This window comes from Lepidochelys olivacea, assembly GCF_965140295.1.
Source record: "Lepidochelys olivacea isolate rLepOli2 genome assembly, chromosome: 4".
Taxonomy (NCBI): Eukaryota; Metazoa; Chordata; order Testudines; family Cheloniidae; genus Lepidochelys; species Lepidochelys olivacea.
The window spans coordinates 102,874,971-102,893,557 of record NC_140414.1 but is presented as its reverse complement, the minus strand read 5'-3'; the positions used below and the strand labels follow the sequence as shown (position 1 = coordinate 102,893,557).

The 18,587-nt window shown below is 45.0% G+C and overlaps 1 protein-coding gene across 6 annotated transcripts in view; it reads left to right on the top strand.

The window, feature by feature from the left end:
* LIMCH1 (LIM and calponin homology domains 1) overlaps positions 1–18,587 on the top strand; it is a 314,351-nt gene that overhangs the window by 223,948 nt on the left and 71,816 nt on the right. For all 6 annotated transcript variants that reach the window (XM_084626956.1, XM_084626953.1, XM_084626952.1 and 3 more), the window contains one exon: positions 6,264–6,390. In XM_084626956.1, coding sequence (XP_084483082.1) covers positions 6,264–6,390 — 127 coding nt within the window. The remainder of the gene's footprint in view (positions 1–6,263; positions 6,391–18,587) is intronic.

Below are 18,587 nucleotides of genomic sequence, written 5' to 3'. Positions count from 1 at the left end.
CTAATTTAAAATGCAGTTGACGCATTTTGCTTTGTTCTGACACATAAATGTTTCAGAAAAGCACTTGAAGGTGGAATGCAATATGTGTTCATATTGCAGAAAAGAACTAAAAAAACAGCATGACGCTAATATGCAGCTGCTGCTTTAAAAAACTTGGTGTGATTTTTTCTTCTCTTGTGGGTTTGCATCACCTCTAATCCATTACTAATAAAGGAAGTTAGAATTAGATCTGGGAAACATCTTGGGAAGTTTTGAGTCTGGAGTGGTAAATTGAGGAGTGACTATGTATCTTGATTGGTTGAAGAACAAAGTCAAAATAGTGTAGATGAGGTCCTTTGGTAATACCCAAATATTAATTAGGAAACTAAACCTTAAATTGCTAATTACTCATGCCTTCCTAAAACCATTTCTTAAATCCTTTCCAGGTTAGGCCTATTATAACCTATACAATTTAATTGGATTTCCTAGTCCCTCACTTGAGATTTTTCTTAATTTAAGCATAGAGCTGTGATGTAGGATTTGGTGCTTAGAAGAAAACTCAAGCACATTTTAATCTCAAACAAAAAAACTTCATTTAAAAATAAGTTTATTAGGTGAAAAGTGTAGTTACTTATCACCTCACTTATGAAACTCAGAACATTTAAAAGCAAAGAAATGAGTTGTTAGGGACATCTTACGCTGTCCACCTAATAACTAAACTACATTCTTGTCATGTCAAAGAAATTCACGCAACCACCTGAATTCTGACTCAAATTAAATGCTGTTGATTAAATATCAACACTACATAGCTTTTTCCTTTTTTTAAAAAAAAAAGCAAATTACATGTATCATGCTATTGTTATGCTAGAAAAAGACAAATGTGTTAAGACAAATATCAGCATTTCAGTTTAAGAATTTTTAAAAATTATCTGTAACTCAGAAATAGTGTGAATCTCCTTCTCACTTTGCAGAAAATGTCTCTCTTCATCTCAGAATAAATATGGCAACTTTTAAGCCACATCAGTTTTTAAAATCAGTTATTGGAGTTGCTAAAAGGGTCTTTACAATGGAAAATGGTTGTACTTAGCTAAGTAGAGTTTTCTGCCACTCCATAATGTATTTGTCTGTAAACACCCACATATGTGCATATATGCATATGTGTAAACATATGGCAGGGAAACTACATAAAGGTGTTCTATGAAGGTTTTATTGGCATGGGTTTGAGATGGTCATATTACTTGAGAATAGCAATGTTATAAATGACTTATGCTGTTCATTCCAAACTAGGGTGCCCAGATAGCAAGTGTGAAAAATCGGGATGGGGGTGGGAGGTAATAAGAGCCCATATTTAAAAAAAAAAAAAAGCCCCAAGTATCGGACTCTCTCTATAACATCGGGGCATCTGGTCACCCTATTCCAAACTCATGCAGATAAAAATCCTTTACACTTCACTATCATCCATTCCGGATATGCTACATTTTACAGGATTACTATTTTACCAGTGTTTTAAGAGATTTTTTGAAAATTTGATTGCATCCTTCCACCTGAAAGCTAAATGTCTTGGCCAGCTGGAATCCAACAGTGCAGGGCTCAGAGGGAGAAAAAAAACAAAATACATCTGAAACACTTTTTAAAATGTGCTTTTCTGTACATAAATATGCCACAGCTCTTAAGTCCCAGTACCCTGAGACCTGCCAGAGAAGCAAATGCTGTGTGTCCAAGTGGGAAGCTGGAAACTCTCCTTCCAGTGGCATAAAAACTCCTTTTTCTAGATTTGATGGGTTGATAGGTATCAGACCTTAATCTTGTCATTGGCGCAAGACTGAATATTCCCTGTCCTTGTCCTCAGGACAATGTGATTTGGTGGAAAGAAGGAGACGTTTATCTTGATCTCCCTAACTGCCTCACCCAGGTAGTAGGAAGGACAGTACAGCTCCAGGTTGTTGATATCCTCTCTGGGTATGTCTACATTGCAATTAAAACCCTACAGCTGACCTGTGCCAGCTGACTCAGGCTTGGGCTGCGGGGCTGTTTAATTGCAGAGAAGACTTACGGGCTCAGGCTGACTCCCAAGCTCTGGGACCCTGTAACCTTGCAGGGTCCTAGAGCCTGGACTCTAGCCCAAGCCCGGAAGTCTATGCTGGAATGAACCAGCTCTTCAGCCTGATCCCCAGTCAGATGGCACAGGCCAGCCGTGGTGTCTAATTGCAGTGTAGACATACTCTCTGTGAAGACCCTGTGTTGTGTTTCTTGAGAAGCCGCAATTTGCTAGTAGAGGCCCTAGTAGTACAGCTCCATTAGGAACTGCCAAGGAGCCAGGGATACTAGAACTGCTGTGGAGGAGCAGGGCCATCTTTGGATGCCCCAGCCTTTTGTAGACTTGCTGGTTTCTGGGCTGGAAAGCTCCTTCTTTGGGGACAGAGGTCAGCATCATCCCCACTGGAATGGTTTGGGGAAAATTCAGTGTGGGGATATTCCTAGAGTTTCTCTGTTCTATGGAGGAGTTGCTCTGAAAAAGCAGAAAAAAAAGACAGAAAAAGACAAGCCTCTATTGGCAGAAAAAGACAAGCCTGCTCTCATTTTCTTTCACTTCTCCTCCCCAGATTCTTGCCACACACTGAGATTCTCTTCTCCAGGTGCCCTTCCTTCTCTCTCCCGCTCACCAGACTTATGCTGCCCATAACCTCATCCACAGTGGAGAAGAGGGGCCTGTTTCAGGGCAGGAGGAGGAAGTGTGAATATCTGTGCTTCTTCCTCCCCCTGCAGGCTTTGCTGGCTACAGCAGCCCAAGAGTTGACTGACACCAACTGAACAGATGGCGGGAGACACAGAGAATGGTTTGATCCTGTATTAAGTGGTGAAGAGCAGTATTGGCAGTACATCGTGTTTTAGGGGAAGGTGAAGAGCCATTTCATTTTAAGGGCCCAGGCATAAGAGCTGTCAGATTTTAGCTGTAGGGTGGAAGTTGGTAAGGGTATGTCTACACTTAAAATGCTACAGCAACACAGCTGCACCACTGTAATGCTTCAGTGTAGACACGACCTACACTGACAGGAGGGGTTCTCCCATTGGTATGGGTAATCCACCTCCCCAAGAGGCAGAAGCTAGTTGAAGAAAGAATTATTCCATCGAACTAGCACTGTCTACACTGGTGGTTAGGTCGGGATAGCTATGTCCTTTCAGGGGTGTGGATTTTTCACGCCCTGAGATAGGTAGCTGTACCATTGTAAATTCCAGTATAGACCAGACCTGCGACACGTCTCTTTCCTCCCTTCCCCCTCCGTCCTGTTTGCATCAATACTGCTGACCAACCCCATCTCCCCCGAAAAGAAGGCTGACACGTCCTGGTAGCATGACAGTTTAGTGTTGATTTTAGGTTTATGCTTCACCATGAACCTGACAGACCCATGTGAGGTGAGATGTGCTTGTTTACTTCAATTTGACACTCTGGCAGGCAGCTCACTTTATTTAAAAAAAAAAAAAAAGAGTCTTGACATTTCTATAAAACTATAATGCAGCCACATGATGAGTATCCTGTCTACACATTTCTAACAGATAATCATTTTCTTTCTCATAAAATGTAGTTATTCACCATATTCTCATTTAAATGGTGTACTATGAAGTTGTTGGGGTTTGTCTTACTAGAGATTTATGATGATCCTGAAATAGCTGGGTCAGTCCTTTATTTGTGTTTGTGGTATCTGGGCTTCTTTGAAGCAGATGAAAAAAAAATTGGTACCATTCTCAAGAACAACTCTAAATTAGGAGAATAACAGGCTTGAAAATAAGTGACGTCAATGCTAGGACACAGCCCACCAGAAAATATCTGTAGTCTAGGCAAGCTCTTGGCAGTGATATGTCCAGGTCTGTGGGAGAACACCAGATTCAATAGAGAGGTCAGTCTGCTATCACTGAATCCCAAACTTCCAGAAAGAACTTGGGTGACTATCTACAGAACTTCCTTAGAGGTGGAGAACTTATGACAGTATGTACTTGACTTTGTATGATCCAGTGCTCCCTCTTCTTTGCACCTTCTTTTCCCCCTATTCTCTTTCCAGCACACAGTTGCATGGCAGTCAGGAGTTAAGCTAGCTCCATCTAATAGAGGATTGAATGGAAGATGCCACCCATCTGCTTGAATGGGATGTTTGATTATTTTTTAAATTATAAATGAGGAGAAGAATACTGTGGAGAACTTCTTCTCTAATGGCCATTTTTAGTTGAAGAGAGAAAAAAGTTTTATCTTTGAACAGTAGTTCATAGTCCAGGTTTCTTTTCCTTGCTTTCAAGATCATTCTTCTCAGGCAGAGAAGACCATGCCAATCCGGGACCTGTTCCACGACATCAAGGGGGATAAATAGCTTTCCTTAAAGATATTGTATGTGATGCTGTCAGTCAGAGCAGACAGAGCACAGTACCTTGAGATGCAGCTCCTCCATACTTCTCCCTCTGAGAACCTGACTAATGCTGCGAGGGAAAGCTAGCTTCTCCATTGTGTCTCCCTGTGTAAAAGTATTTGCCCAATTGCCATATGTTACAGAACTTAATTCCCAAGCACTGTGTGACAGAGAAGCTGGCAGAATTAGATGCTGTTGGCAAGCGGGTAATTGAAATGACTAATCAGGCATTTGGGGGATTCTTTTTACTCCTCTGAATGAGAATTATTCTTTGTGTCTGCAGGACTTGGGAGGCTTATGAAACTCCTTTGAACCATTTGCCATAGATTGCTAATTTCTGTTATCTAAGGCCTTATTCCTAAGAGTTCACAAACTTCTTAAATTGCAGTAAATCATCAGAGGTGACAGGTATTTCCATGTTAAAATTTTAAAAATCCTCCACACTCCAAATTAATTTTTTGAAATGTCCCTTAGTGCATGGCATTTCTTTAGTTCATTAAATAAAACGAACAAACACACAAACCATATAGCCTTTTAGACTTTAGTATTTAACAGTGCCCCATTCTGGAGTAACACAACCCTGAAGTTACAATCAGTGGGGAATCACTAGGGTTTCTGCTCAGCTCTCTGTGCTTTTTTCAAAATTGTTAGTAAGCTTAATAATAACTTATGCTCAGTGTACATAACTAAGGGTTATAGAGTGTGTTCTGTGTCTATGGGTAACTTCCATTAGTGTGGATAGGAATTATGGGTGTGCCCTCTCTATGCATTAATGGAAGACTATAAAAACGTTTGTTTATTTTTCCTTGGGAAAAGGTTAATTTGCGTCTTGGTTCTTTGGATATAGATTTGAGCTAAACCTACACATACATAAGTCTTCATTACTGAATTTGTAGACTGTTAAACTGTATACATAAATAAGTATGTGCACTGTTGCTTGCAGTTTTAACCATTTTATCTTCATTGTGCTTCTGCTGCTGATTGGCTCATTCTAGCTATAGAGGGGTTTTTGAATAATGCTGTGGAATTACCTCATGGAACTGCATGGCTTATTGTTTTAATGGCACAAATGAGGTAATGTTTTGCAAGTACCAGGCACTTCAAAAAATAATATACTTAGTATCTTCATGTGAATATCTTTAAACAAAATTAATATACTGTAATATGTGATGTACTGTAATATGTAACTATGACCTTTTAACTCTCCAAAGATAAGAACAGAAATATAAAGAAATAGTTGTGGACTAGATCATGGCAGTTGTTGTACAGGTTTTGTGCCTTTCCTTTATTAGAACAGATGTATTAATAGTTCATTGCTAATAATATTGTGATTCTTCATGAAAAATAAACTATAACGTGACCATTCATACTTCATGCACTTCCCAGGGCAGATTCTCACAGTTTACTTACCATTGGCATTTAACCTGCAACGCGGCCTATAATACTGTACCTCTCAAACCTCTCTTGTTTTGTTATAAAATAAAATCCAATCTCTGCTACAGAGAGAGAAATCTGAGGTGTCTTCTCAAAAGTGATTCAGGAAGAGAGCTTCAGAAAGTTCGGCATTTTAAAGTGGCTCTGATTAGAGTATTTTTAAGACATTCTTAAATTTTTAACCCTATTAACGGGGGACAAGTGATAATGGAAAGAAAATGTTGCTGTCTAATATTAAAAACAAGGGATACTTGAGAAAGGTGGTGCTAATGTGCTTGCAGTTGTACATGGACCTAATGTGGATACCAATAAGTCCTTTAGATATACTCTGATTTTTGGAAGCTTCCACAGAGAGATGTATTTGATTTTGTTCTAGCACCTTCATGTGGGCTAGGTTTAAACCATTTTATCAGTGTAAACTAATGATCTGCTTATTGTTCATCCTTTGTTTAGGAGTCTGAGTATGTTTGACATGAGGTGTGAAGATGAAGCTGTGATGCAGCCTCACAGCAAGGCTCGCCATGAAAAACTACAGCATATTCACAACCAACTGAAAGAGGATGAGGACAGATGGCAAGACGTGAGTACAGCATAATGTCGCCTCCAACAACAGCATTTGTCAAGGCAGAGTATTCACTCCAGTAAGGTATAAAATGAACCTGTTAAATCCAGATTCGCTGTGTAATCTCTTCAACAAAACAATCTGGAGTGAGGTTTTCAGGATTAGGATTGCCACTAGGCATAAGAGCCTGCAGTTCATCTGGCATTGGATGACATGAGGCTCTGTCGAGTTGTTCTGTTTGAAAAAGCTGCTCTTGCTTCCTGGAAAGCTTTGGAAAATGCTGTGCCTGGGAACAATTCTGCTTATGCTCTTATCTGTTTTTCTGAAGTAAAAATTCTTGCTCAAATCCATAAATAACAAAAAAGCCAAACTAAACAATACAGAAGGAGCCCAGAATGGGCAGAGTCCTAATAAATCTGCGTAAATGAAGTGTTATGCTTATAACACTCAGACAGGATAATGGTGGATTAACATTTTTCAGTCCAATCCCAGCCAACAAAGTTACCTCCCAAGTTTGTTTTACTTAAAAGTAGAATGCTACTCCCCCCACCCCACCCCCAAAAAAACCCTCTCAAAACACCCCCTGTATGTGCTCTCGTGTATTGGTGCTGATTTCCACAAATCACTGTAAACTCAGACATTCAAGAAAGCATTGAAACAGTGTATAAGTAAATCAGCACCAAAGGGATTAATGCGGACTCACTTTAGGAGCACTGGTTCTAAATGATTAATTTTGAATATCCTGTTCTTAAGATTTTTTTCCATTCGAAAGCAATTGCTCCAGTAACTTCCTTATATATATAAAACACTATTTTTAAACATTTGAGAGGCTGCTTTTAGTAGAAGTTTTAATAAATACTAAAAACAGTTTGCTTATAAAACTAAGAATTGATTAGTGCAATAGATGCAGCATGGTAATAGCCTACTGATATCGGGGTGTGTGTGTGTAAGTCCATATCAACTGGGGACACCCAATAAAGATTTATTCCTTCTGACTTGTATTTTTTTGTTTGAGAAGTTCTGGGACTCTGACTGCTGAAATACAAAGCACCCTGAGCTACTCTATATGAATTTCCTGGACCGTCTCTTGATACTGCACACTAAGCTCTATTATTTGTTAAGAACTACTATAAATTCCCTTATTCAGTGTCCTTGGTACCGTAAGAACAGGGTGAGGACATTGTTTGTATTTGTCAAGGTTCCTCCCCCACTCTGAACTCTAGGGTACAGATGTGGGGACCTGCATGAAAAACCTCCTAAGCTTATCTTTACCAGCTTAGGTCAAAACTTCCCCAAGGTACAAAATATTACACCTTGGACAGGCTGCTACCACCACCAAACTAATACTGGTTACTGGGGAAGAGCTGTTTGGACGCGTCCTTCCCCCCAAAATACTTCCCAAAACCTTGCACCCCACTTCCTGGACAAGGTTTGGTAAAAAGCCTCACCAATTTGTCTAGGTGACTACAGACCCAGACCCTTGGATCTTAAGAACAATGAACAATCCTCCCAACACTTGCACCCCCCCTTTCCTGGGAAATGTTGGATAAAAAGCCTCACCAATTTGCATAGGTGACCACAAACCCAAACCCTTGGATCTGAGAACAATGAAAAAGCATTCAGTGTTTTACAAGAAGACTTTTAATAAAAAATAGAAGTAAATAGAAATAAAGAAATTCCCCCTGTAAAATCAGGATGGTAGATATCTTACAGGGTAATTAGATTCAAAAACATAGAGAACCCCTCTAGGCAAAACCTTAAGTTACAAAAAAGATACACAGACAGAAATAGTTATTCTATTCAGCACAATTCTTTTCTCAGCCATTTAAAGAAATCATAATCTAACACATACCTAGCTAGATTACTTACTAAAAGTTCTAAGACTCCATTCCTGTTCTGTCCCCGGCCAAGACGACTACAGACAGACACAGACCCTTTGTTTCTCTCCCTCCTCCCAGCTTTTGAAAGTATCTTGTCTCCTCATTGGTCATTTTGGTCAGGTGCCAGCGAGGTTACCTTTAGCTTCTTAACCCTTTACAGGTGAGAGGAGCTTTCCCCTGGCCAGGAGGGATTTCAAAGGGGTTTACCCTTCCCTTTATATTTATGACACGCCCCCCAAATCTCAGCTAGGGTGAAACACTGGCTGGGATTTCTTCCTGGAGCTCTAGGAAAACAGAGTTAATAAGACACATGCATCTCTAAATATACTACCAAGTACATAAAGACTAACAATATTTTCCACATCTCAAGGACGATTTTAACCAGTTGATTCTGGGAAACTTTCACGGGAGAGTGCATCAGCCACTTTGTTAGAAGCTCCTGAGATGTGTTGGATGTCGAAATCAAAATCTTGGAGAGCTAAACTCCACCGAAGAAGTTTTTTGTTAGTTTCTTTGACGGTGTGAAGCCACTTTAGTGCAGCATGGTCGGTTTGCAGGTGGAAACGCCGTCCCCAAACATATGGGCGTAGCTTTTCCAGAGCGTAGACAATGGCATAACATTCTTTTTCAGTGACTGACCAGTTGCTTTTCCTCTCAGACAGTTTTTTGCTGAGAAACACTACAGGGTGGAATTCTTGATCAGGTCCTTTCTGCATTAAAACTGCTCCCACACCACGCTCGGATGCATCTGTGGTTACTAGGAACGGTTTGTCAAAGTCTGGGGCCCTTAGTACAGGGTCAGACATGAGTGTCGCTTTAAGCTTGTTAAAGGCCTTCTGACACTTTCCGGTCCACTGAACAGCATTTGGCTGTTTCTTTTTGGTTAGGTCTGTCAGTGGGGCAGCGATTTGGCTGTAGTGTGGTACAAATCGTCTGTAATAACCGGCCAAGCCTAAGAAGGATTGAACCTGTTTCTTTGACTTTGGGACAGGCCACTTTTGGATAGCATCCACTTTGGCCTGTAGGGGGCTGATAGTTCCTTGACCCACCTGGTGTCCAAGGTAAGTCACTCTGTTTAGGCCTATTTGACACTTCTTAGCCTTAACAGTTAGTCCTGCCTCCCTTATGCGCTCAAGGACTTTTTGTAGATGTTCCAGGTGGTCTGCCTAGGAATCCGAAAATATGGCCACATCGTCAAGGTAGGCGACTGCATATTCTCCTAATCCCGCTAGGAGACCATCTACAAGTCTTTGGAAAGTGGCGGGTGCATTTCGCAGCCCGAAAGGGAGTACATTAAATTCATACAGCCCGAGATGTGTGATGAAGGCTGACCTTTCCTTGGCAGATTCATCTAGCGGTACCTGCCAGTACCCCTTGGTTAAGTCCAAGGTAGAGATGAACTGGGCCCTTCCCAGTTTCTCTAATAGTTCATCTGTGCGTGGCATGGGATAGTTGTCTGGGCGAGTTACAGCATTTAGCTTACGGTAGTCCACGCAAAAACGTATTTCCCCATCTGGTTTGGGAACTAGAACCACTGGAGATGCCCATGCACTTTCAGAGGGGCGGATTACACCCATCTGTAACATATCCTGGATCTCCCGTTCTATAGCAGTTTTAGCTTGAGGAGACACCCGGTAAGGTTGGACCCTAATTGGGTGAGCATTACCTGTGTCAATGGAGTGGTATGCCCGTTCAGTCAGTCCTGGGGTGGCTGAGAACGTTGGCGCGTAGCTAGTGCACAGCTCCTGGATCTGCTGTCGCTGCATACGCCCAAGGGTCATGGAGAGGTTCACCTCTTCCACACCACCAGCACATTTCCCTTCGTAGTAGACACCTTCAGGCCACTCAGCGTCGTCTCCTCCCTGGGCTGTAAACTGACAAACTTTTAATTCTCTGGAATAAAAGGGCTTTAGAGAATTAATATGATACACCTTAGGCTTTCGGTTGGAGGTGGGGAATGCTATGAGATAATTAACAGCTCCCAGGCGCTCCTGGACCACGAATGGCCCTTCCCACGATGCTTCCATTTTATGGGCCTGGAGCGCCTTTAAGACCATGACCTGGTCTCCTACTTTGAAGGAACGCTCTCTGGCATGTTTATCATACCAGGCTTTTTGCTCTTTTTGAGCATCCTGTAAGTTTTCTCTAGCAAGGGCTAAAGAGGTTCGGAGGGTGTTTTGTAGGTTGGTTACAAAGTCCAGAATGTTAGTTCCTGGAGAAGGTGTAAATCCCTCCCATTGCTGCTTCACCAACTGCAATGGCCCCTTAACCTCACGGCCATATACAAGTTCAAATGGGGAAAACCCTAAACTGGGATGTGGTACAGCTCTGTAGGCAAAGAGCAACTGCTGCAATACTAGGTCCCAATCATTGGAGTGCTCATTTACGAATTTACGTATCATGGCCCCCAAAGTTCCATTAAACTTCTCCACCATGCCATTTGTTTGATGATGGTAAGGAGTGGCAACCAAGTGATTTACCCCATGAGCTTCCCAAAGGTTTTTCATAGTTCCTGCCAGGAAATTAGTCCCTGCATCTGTGAGGATGTCGGAGGGCCAACCTACCCTGGCAAAAATGTCTGCTAGTGCCTGGCACACACACTTAGCCCTGGTGTTGCTTAGAGCTACTGCTTCCGGCCATCGGGTGGCAAAATCCATGAAAGTCAGTATGTACTGCTTTCCTCTGGGTGTCTTTTTCGGAAAAGGACCCAGAATATCCACAGCTACTCGCTGAAATGGAACTTCAATGATGGGGAGTGGCTGGAGAGGAGCTTTGACCTGGTCTTGGGGTTTTCCCACTCTTTGGCACACCTCACAAGACTGGACATAGGTAGAAACATCCTTGCCCATTCCCTCCCAGTGGAATGACCCCCCCAAACGGTCTTTGGTCCTGTTCACCCCAGCATGGCCACTAGGGTGATCATGGGCTAAGCTCAAGAGCTTGGCCCGGTATTTAGTTGGAACTACCAACTGTCTCTGAGGATGCCAGTCTTCCTGGTGTCCCCCAGAAAGAGTTTCCTTGTATAAAAGTCCTCTTTCTACAACAAACCTGGATCGATTAGAAGAGCTGAGAGGCGGTGGGTTGCTCCGTGCCGCCGTCCAAGCTCTCTGGAGGCTTTCATCTGTTTCCTGTTCGGTCTGGAACTGTTCCCTTGATGCTGGAGACATCAGTTCCTCATGGGATTGTGGACCTAGGCTTGGTCCCTCTGGAAGCGATATAGGGGATGGAGCTGTTTCTGTTGACTGTGAACCGCTTTCCGCTGGTGCACTATGTTGGGATTCAGGCTCCGGCTGAGCCTCTTGTGTAGGGTTATCGGCTGCTGCCAGTTCAGGTTCGGTGGGGCCCTCTGGTGTTGAGGTTGCAAGTACTGGATTCAGTGCTGACACGGGGTCTGGTGTTGGTTGTTTGGCTGGTTCCGGTTCTGGGACTGGTTCCGTCAGGGTCTCTGGGACTGGATCCACTACTGCTGTTGCAGACATTGGCCTGGGGTCCAGGTCCATCACCTCTGACTGGGTCCTGATAGAAGTTTCTGGAACAGAGCTAGGCCTCACGGCTTGTTTAGCCTGGTTGCGGGTGACCATTCCCACCCTCTTGGCCTGCTTCACATGATTGGCCAAGTCTTCCCCCAACAGCATGGGGATGGGATAATCATCATAGACTGCAAAAGTCCACATTCCTGACCAGCCCTTGTACTGGACAGGCAACTTGGCTGTAGGCAAATTGAAAGAGTTGGACTTGAAGGGTTGAATCGTCACTTGGATCTCTGGGTTGATTAAATTGGGGTCCACTAAGGAAGCATGGATAGCTGACACTTGTGCTCCGGTGTCCCTCCACGCGGTGACCTTCTTCCCACCCACACTCACAGTTTCCCTCCGCTCCAAGGGTATCTGGGAGGTATCTGGGCCTGTGGACCTCTGGTGTGATTCCAGTGCAATGAACTGTAATCTGTTGGGGTTCTTGGGGCAGTTGGCCTTTACATGCCCCAGCTCGTTACACTTAAAACATCGTCCAGCTGACGGGTCACTGGGGCGAGGAGGGTTGCTGGAGAACGGGGTGGTGGGACGATAAGGGGTCTGGAGGGTTCTTTGGGAGGTAGGTGGGGCTTTGGGCGGCCCCCGGTAATAGGGTGTGGTCTGGGGTGGTCCCTTCTGGTCTCCGCTCCAACTGCGACCAGTTTTCTTCTTCTCTGCCACCTCCACCCATCTGGCTCCAATCTCTCCTGCCTCAATTACAGTTTTGGGTTTCCCATCTAGGATGTATCTTTCTATTTCCTCAGGAACACCCTCTAAGAATTGTTCCATTTGCATTAGGAAGGGCAAATTTACTGGAGATTCAACACTTGCTCCTGATATCCAGGCATCCCAATGTTTTACAATGTGGTAGGCATGTCGGGTAAATGACATGTCTGGTTTCCACCTTAGGGCTCTGAACCTCCGACGAGACTGCTCGGGTGTTATCCCCATTCTGACTCTCGCCTTGGATTTAAACAGTTCATACTTGTTCATGTGTTCTTTAGGCATTTCAGCTGCCACCTCAGCTAAGGGTCCACTGAGCTGCGGCCTTAGCTCTACCATGTATTGGTCAGTAGAGATGTTGTACCCAAGGCAGGCCCTTTCGAAGTTTTCTAAGAAGGCCTCAGTATCATCACCTGCCTTGTAGGTGGGGAACTTTCTGGGATGGGAAGTGGTACCTGGAGAAGGATTGCTAGGGTTTGTTGGTATATTCTGCTGGGCCTTTATCCTCTCCATCTCCTCCACATGCTTCCTCTCTTTTTCCTTCTCCTCCTCCTTCAGCCGCATGAGTTCTATCTGTCTTTCATGTTCCCTTTGTTTTTCCTCAGCCTGAAATTTGGCTAATTCCAGCTGTAGTCGAGCTGAGGATTTGGCCATTCTAACCTCTCTGTTTTTAACTAACTTTACACCCGAGGTTTAGAAATAAACAAACAAACTTGGCTGTAAAATTTTGCTGTGCTGGAATAGAATACCTATTCTCTGATAGTGATTGTCAGCCTACAGAAAAAGACAATTCCCTTGTCTCTGCTCTGGGCCCAAATTAAAGCAAAAAACCTCCAACTACTTGGAAACCTGCTTACCCAGCCCAAAGAAGAAAAAAAAATTTCTTTTCAAACCTGTGCTCCTTGTAAAACAAAAAAAAAATCAAAATCCTAAAAAAAACCCTGCCACTTTTGTCTCCAGGCAAATGGGTAGAGCACACACCCCCTATTTACTTTTAGGAAGAAAAGAAAAAAAAAAACCTCTGGGTTGGAAGACTGTGAATTTCCCTGCAGGAGTTAAGTACCCTGCCTCCAGGCAAAGAAAACCTGCACTTCACAAGATAATCCCCTTTTGTCTCTGCTTGGCCACAAAGCAGAGAGAAACCAAGCTGCTTTCAGTTTCAAAGCTGCCTTCTGGACTTCCTAAAAATTCCTTTTTAAAATCTGTATTTCTAGTTCAAAAAATCTCAACTGGATCTCAAAATGATTTCAGGTTAATCCCACCACTGTGCCACCATGTCAAGGTTCCTCCCCCACTCTGAACTCTAGGGTACAGATGTGGGGACCTGCATGAAAAACCTCCTAAGCTTATCTTTACCAGCTTAGGTCAAAACTTCCCCAAGGTACAAAATATTACACCTTGGACAGGCCGCTACCACCACCAAACTAATACTGGTTACTGGGGAAGAGCTGTTTGGACGCGTCCTTCCCCCCAAAATACTTCCCAAAACCTTGCACCCCACTTCCTGGACAAGGTTTGGTAAAAAGCCTCACCAATTTGTCTAGGTGACTACAGACCCAGACCCTTGGATCTTAAGAACAATGAACAATCCTCCCAACACTTGCACCCCCCCTTTCCTGGGAAATGTTGGATAAAAAGCCTCACCAATTTGCATAGGTGACCACAAACCCAAACCCTTGGATCTGAGAACAATGAAAAAGCATTCAGTGTTTTACAAGAAGACTTTTAATAAAAAATAGAAGTAAATAGAAATAAAGAAATTCCCCCTGTAAAATCAGGATGGTATACATCTTACAGGGTAATTAGATTCAAAAACATAGAGAACCCCTCTAGGCAAAACCTTAAGTTACAAAAAAGATACACAGACAGAAATAGTTATTCTATTCAGCACAATTCTTTTCTCAGCCATTTAAAGAAATCATAATCTAACACATACCTAGCTAGATTACTTACTAAAAGTTCTAAGACTCCATTCCTGTTCTGTCCCCGGCCAAGACGACTACAGACAGACACAGACCCTTTGTTTCTCTCCCTCCTCCCAGCTTTTGAAAGTATCTTGTCTCCTCATTGGTCATTTTGGTCAGGTGCCAGCGAGGTTACCTTTAGCTTCTTAACCCTTTACAGGTGAGAGGAGCTTTCCCCTGGCCAGGAGGGATTTCAAAGGGGTTTACCCTTCCCTTTATATTTATGACAGTATTCATGGTTCATTATTGTTCTTGATGAATCCACTAGCTAGTATATGCCTATGCAGTAAGTTTGCTAGTGATTTGCAGTTTCATAGATTTCAGTTGCTTCCTTTCTATCTGTGCTGATTTTAAAATAAGAAAACTTAAAACAAATTATATCCATTTGCAAAAAGAGAAGGCAAGTTTATGTTAAAAAGTTTATGTTGTGAAATTTGCTAATGGAAAAACTAATTTCTAAACAGGCAGTACTGGGAGTACATAAATAAGTAAAGGTTTTACTGCTTCAACAGGAATAATTAGTAACAGGAAATCGAGAGAGTACCACATTTGAAGAAAGGGATTATGGACTGAAATATATGTGGATCATATGAAGAACTGTTTTGATGAGCATTCCCCTGAGTGTAACATCAGTATCTTGCTGATTTAAGATAAATTAAAAGTAACAGTGTGTATTCTTTTTAATAAAGTAAATTATGCTTATGGTACCTTCTGATAGTTTACTGATAAATTCAATTAAAATATTTTTGTCTTCGAGTGCTTGCTCATGTCCACTCCATTATTGGTGTGTGTGCTACATGCACCGGTTTCGCCGGAAGTTTTCCCCTCAGTGGTATCTGTAGGGGACTGGTTCTGGCATCCCCTGGAGTGGCGTGCGTATGTGCCGGTATAAGGGGCACTGCTGGCCCCTTCCCTCCCTCAGTTCCTTCTTACCACCAGTTACAGTGCTGAAATGTCTCCTTGCTTTGCAAGCTTTCCTGTCTCTGTGTCTAGTAGTGAATTTGTTGTATATAGTTGTTTAAAGTTGTGTAGTTAATAGTTCCCTTAGCGTAAAGTTAGAAATAGTTAGTCCCGTATGGACTCAGCCTAGGAACGGGGCATGTCGCAGTCCCTGGGCTTCAAACCTTGTAAACCTTGTTACCTTCAAACCTTATTACAAAAAACCCATGCCAGTCAGTGATTCCCATAGAAAGCTGCCTGAAGTGTTTGGGGAAACCATGTGAGCTACAAGTGTTGCATTTGCAAGAGCTTCAAGCCACAGACCAAAAAGGAGTGGGACCTTCGTCTCCAAGTGCTCCTTATGGAGTCGGCCCTCGCACCGGCCAGTGGACTTTGCTAGAAACACTGCAGCCTCAGTGCGAAATGCACCGCCAGCACCAACCTCTAACCGGTGCCGATCCCCATCTCCGGTACCCGCTAAAAAGCAAAGAAAGGGCAGGAGGGGGCGTTCTACATCCCATAAAGGGAAGGAAAGAAAGGGCTGGAGGAGAGCAAAAACCACAAGGGGCAGCTCTTCCCCTCCAGACAGTGGCCAGGCTGTGACTCCCACTGAACTGTCGAGCCCAGTTCAAGACCCGCCTGCCATCCCAAGAAGTGGCAGAGGCACTCGGTACCTGGCAGTGCTGTCCACGCTGGAGGCCTTTCAGGCTACTAAGGATATACTGTCCCTTCTGGTGCTGCCCATGCTGGCTGCTGAGGTGCCCCATTCGAGGGGTATACCTGCCTTGGGACCCTTCTAGCCGTCTCCATCAGTGCGGCACTGCTCCTCGCTTCTGGGTGTGCCCCGTCAGCACTCACCTGAGCAGCACCACCATCCCCCAGGCACAGGTCAGCTTACCTGCCAGAGTTCCTGGCGTGGGTCCCCAGACTCTAGGCAGCGTTCCTCGGGCTCTAGGTGTCAATTGCCTGCTGTCTGGTGCAGATCCGCAGAGGCGCGGCACCAGTCCCCAGAGGCCCGGTGCCGAGAGCATCCAAGCCACTCTTCCAGCGCACGGCACCGTTCCGGAGGGTTGAGATGTCAGTCCCTGGAGCCCTTTCTCTGGATCACCGGTATGGTTCACTGCAGGCATTTTGACAGTCTCTGATACCTTGGTCTTCTCACTCCAATTTCCACTCCCAATCTATGGAGCAGCACCACTCACTAAGCATGAGGCATCGATTGCCGGGGTACCATTGCCGATCTGCCGAATGCCGCCGTCGGTCACCAGGATCGTGGCACTGAGATCCATCGCCCCCGTACAGGTCCTCAATGGAGGTCCGCAGCCAGAGCCGATGGGATCGGGGTAGACAGGCAGCCTCGGTACTGTCCTGTTCCCCCAGACAAGTCTCTCCCTCCTCAGCCAGAGAGGAGGAGACCCTGCCTGCAGCCCAAGGCCACCCACCAGGGGCATCGACATTCCCCTCTGGGCCGCCAGTGGCCAACCCCTTGGCAACTGTGGAACCACTGGGGGTTTCCCCACCCATTGCAGGAGCATAGGTCGGTCTCGGGGGCATCTGAAAGACAGTCAGTGACAGTCTCCTGCCTGCCCCCTGACTCATATGCGGAGTCGGAGCAGGCTCCCCAAGGCCAGTCAGCGTTGGCCGAGGCTCCCCTAGCAGAAGGAATGGAGTTGGCAGACCCATCTGTACCTGTCCCCTCATCATCTTCACCCAATGAGGCGATAGCAGGGCCCTCTCACTCAGTTCCTCAGGATGATGTAAGGGCCCACCAGGAGCTTTTGAAGAGGGTCGCCTCAAATCTGGGGCTGGAAGCCGAGGAACTGGTGGAGCCCTTGGACTCCCTGTTCGACGTGCTAAGTGCAGCAGCCCCCTCCCAGTGTGGCATTGCTGGTGCACGCGGGAGTGGTGAAAATCACTAAGGCCCTGTGGCAGACACCCTCCTCCCTGCCCCCCCATCTCCAAGTGGGCAGAAAGAAAATACTACTTCTCCACTAAGGGGTATGAGTATCTTTATACCCACCCAGTCCTGAGCTCACTGGTTGTGTCAGCAGCCAATGTGCACGATAGACAGGGCCAACCGGGATCAACACGAACAAGGAGGCAAAGAGGCTTGATCTCTTTGGTAGAAAAGTTTATTCTATGTCTAACCTCCAGCTGAGAGTGACAAACCATCAGGCCTTGCTTGGCCATTATGATTTTAATATTTGGCAGTCGATGGCCAAGTTTATGGACTTGCTGCCAGAGGAGCTCAGGAAGGAATTCCTGGCTATCCCTGATGAGGGCAAAGCTGTTGCCAGGGCAGCCCTCCAAGCAGCCTCAGTTATGGCAGACTCTGAGGCCAGGACCATGGCTTTGGCCATTTTTTATGGGGCGGGTGTCCTGGTTGCAGTCCTCGTGCCTATCAATGGAGGTTCAACAATCCATCCAGGACCTCCCATTCAATGGTCTGACACTGTTTTCAGTACAAACAGGCAGTAAATTACATGGTCTGAAAGACTCTAGGGCTATCTTGCGCTCCCTGGGGCTGTACATGCTGGGGCTGGCAAGGAAGCAGTTTAAGCCGCAACGGTCCCACAGGTTTGGGAGCCAACCTCGGTCAGAACCCTTCCGCAAGAAGGGCAAGGGGGATAAGCGCTGGCAGTGCCATCAGCCAGCCCCTCAGCTTACTCAACCTCCACCCGTAACCAACAGGGTAACAAACAGGCATTTTGAGGGTGCGCTCGAGGGCGACCTTCCAGCTTGTGTCCTGGATCCTGCTCCCCTGTTATTTTCCAACCATTTGTCCCCCTTCTTCTCTGCCTGAGCCTCCATAACATCAGACCAGTGGGTCCTCAGCACAGTAGCAGGGGGATATACCCTCCAGTTTATTTCTGTCCCCTCCATCCTTCTCCTTGTCCCTCTTCAGGGACCCTTCTCAGAAGCATCTGCTCGCTCAGAAGGTGCAGGGCCCTCTGTGGGTGGGAGACGTGGAGGAAGTCCCTCTGCGCTTGAGGGGGAAAGGGTTTTACTCCCATTATTTTTTTTTTATCCCAAAAGCCAAGGGTAGTGGTGGTGGGGGGTCTACACCCCATCCTCGACCTGCGGAGCCTCAACAAGTATCTCAAGAAGTTGAACTTCTGCGTGGTCTCTACATGGTCTCTTTGCCCTCCATCATTCCTTCCCAGGATCCGGGAGACTGGTCCGCTGCCCTCGATCTG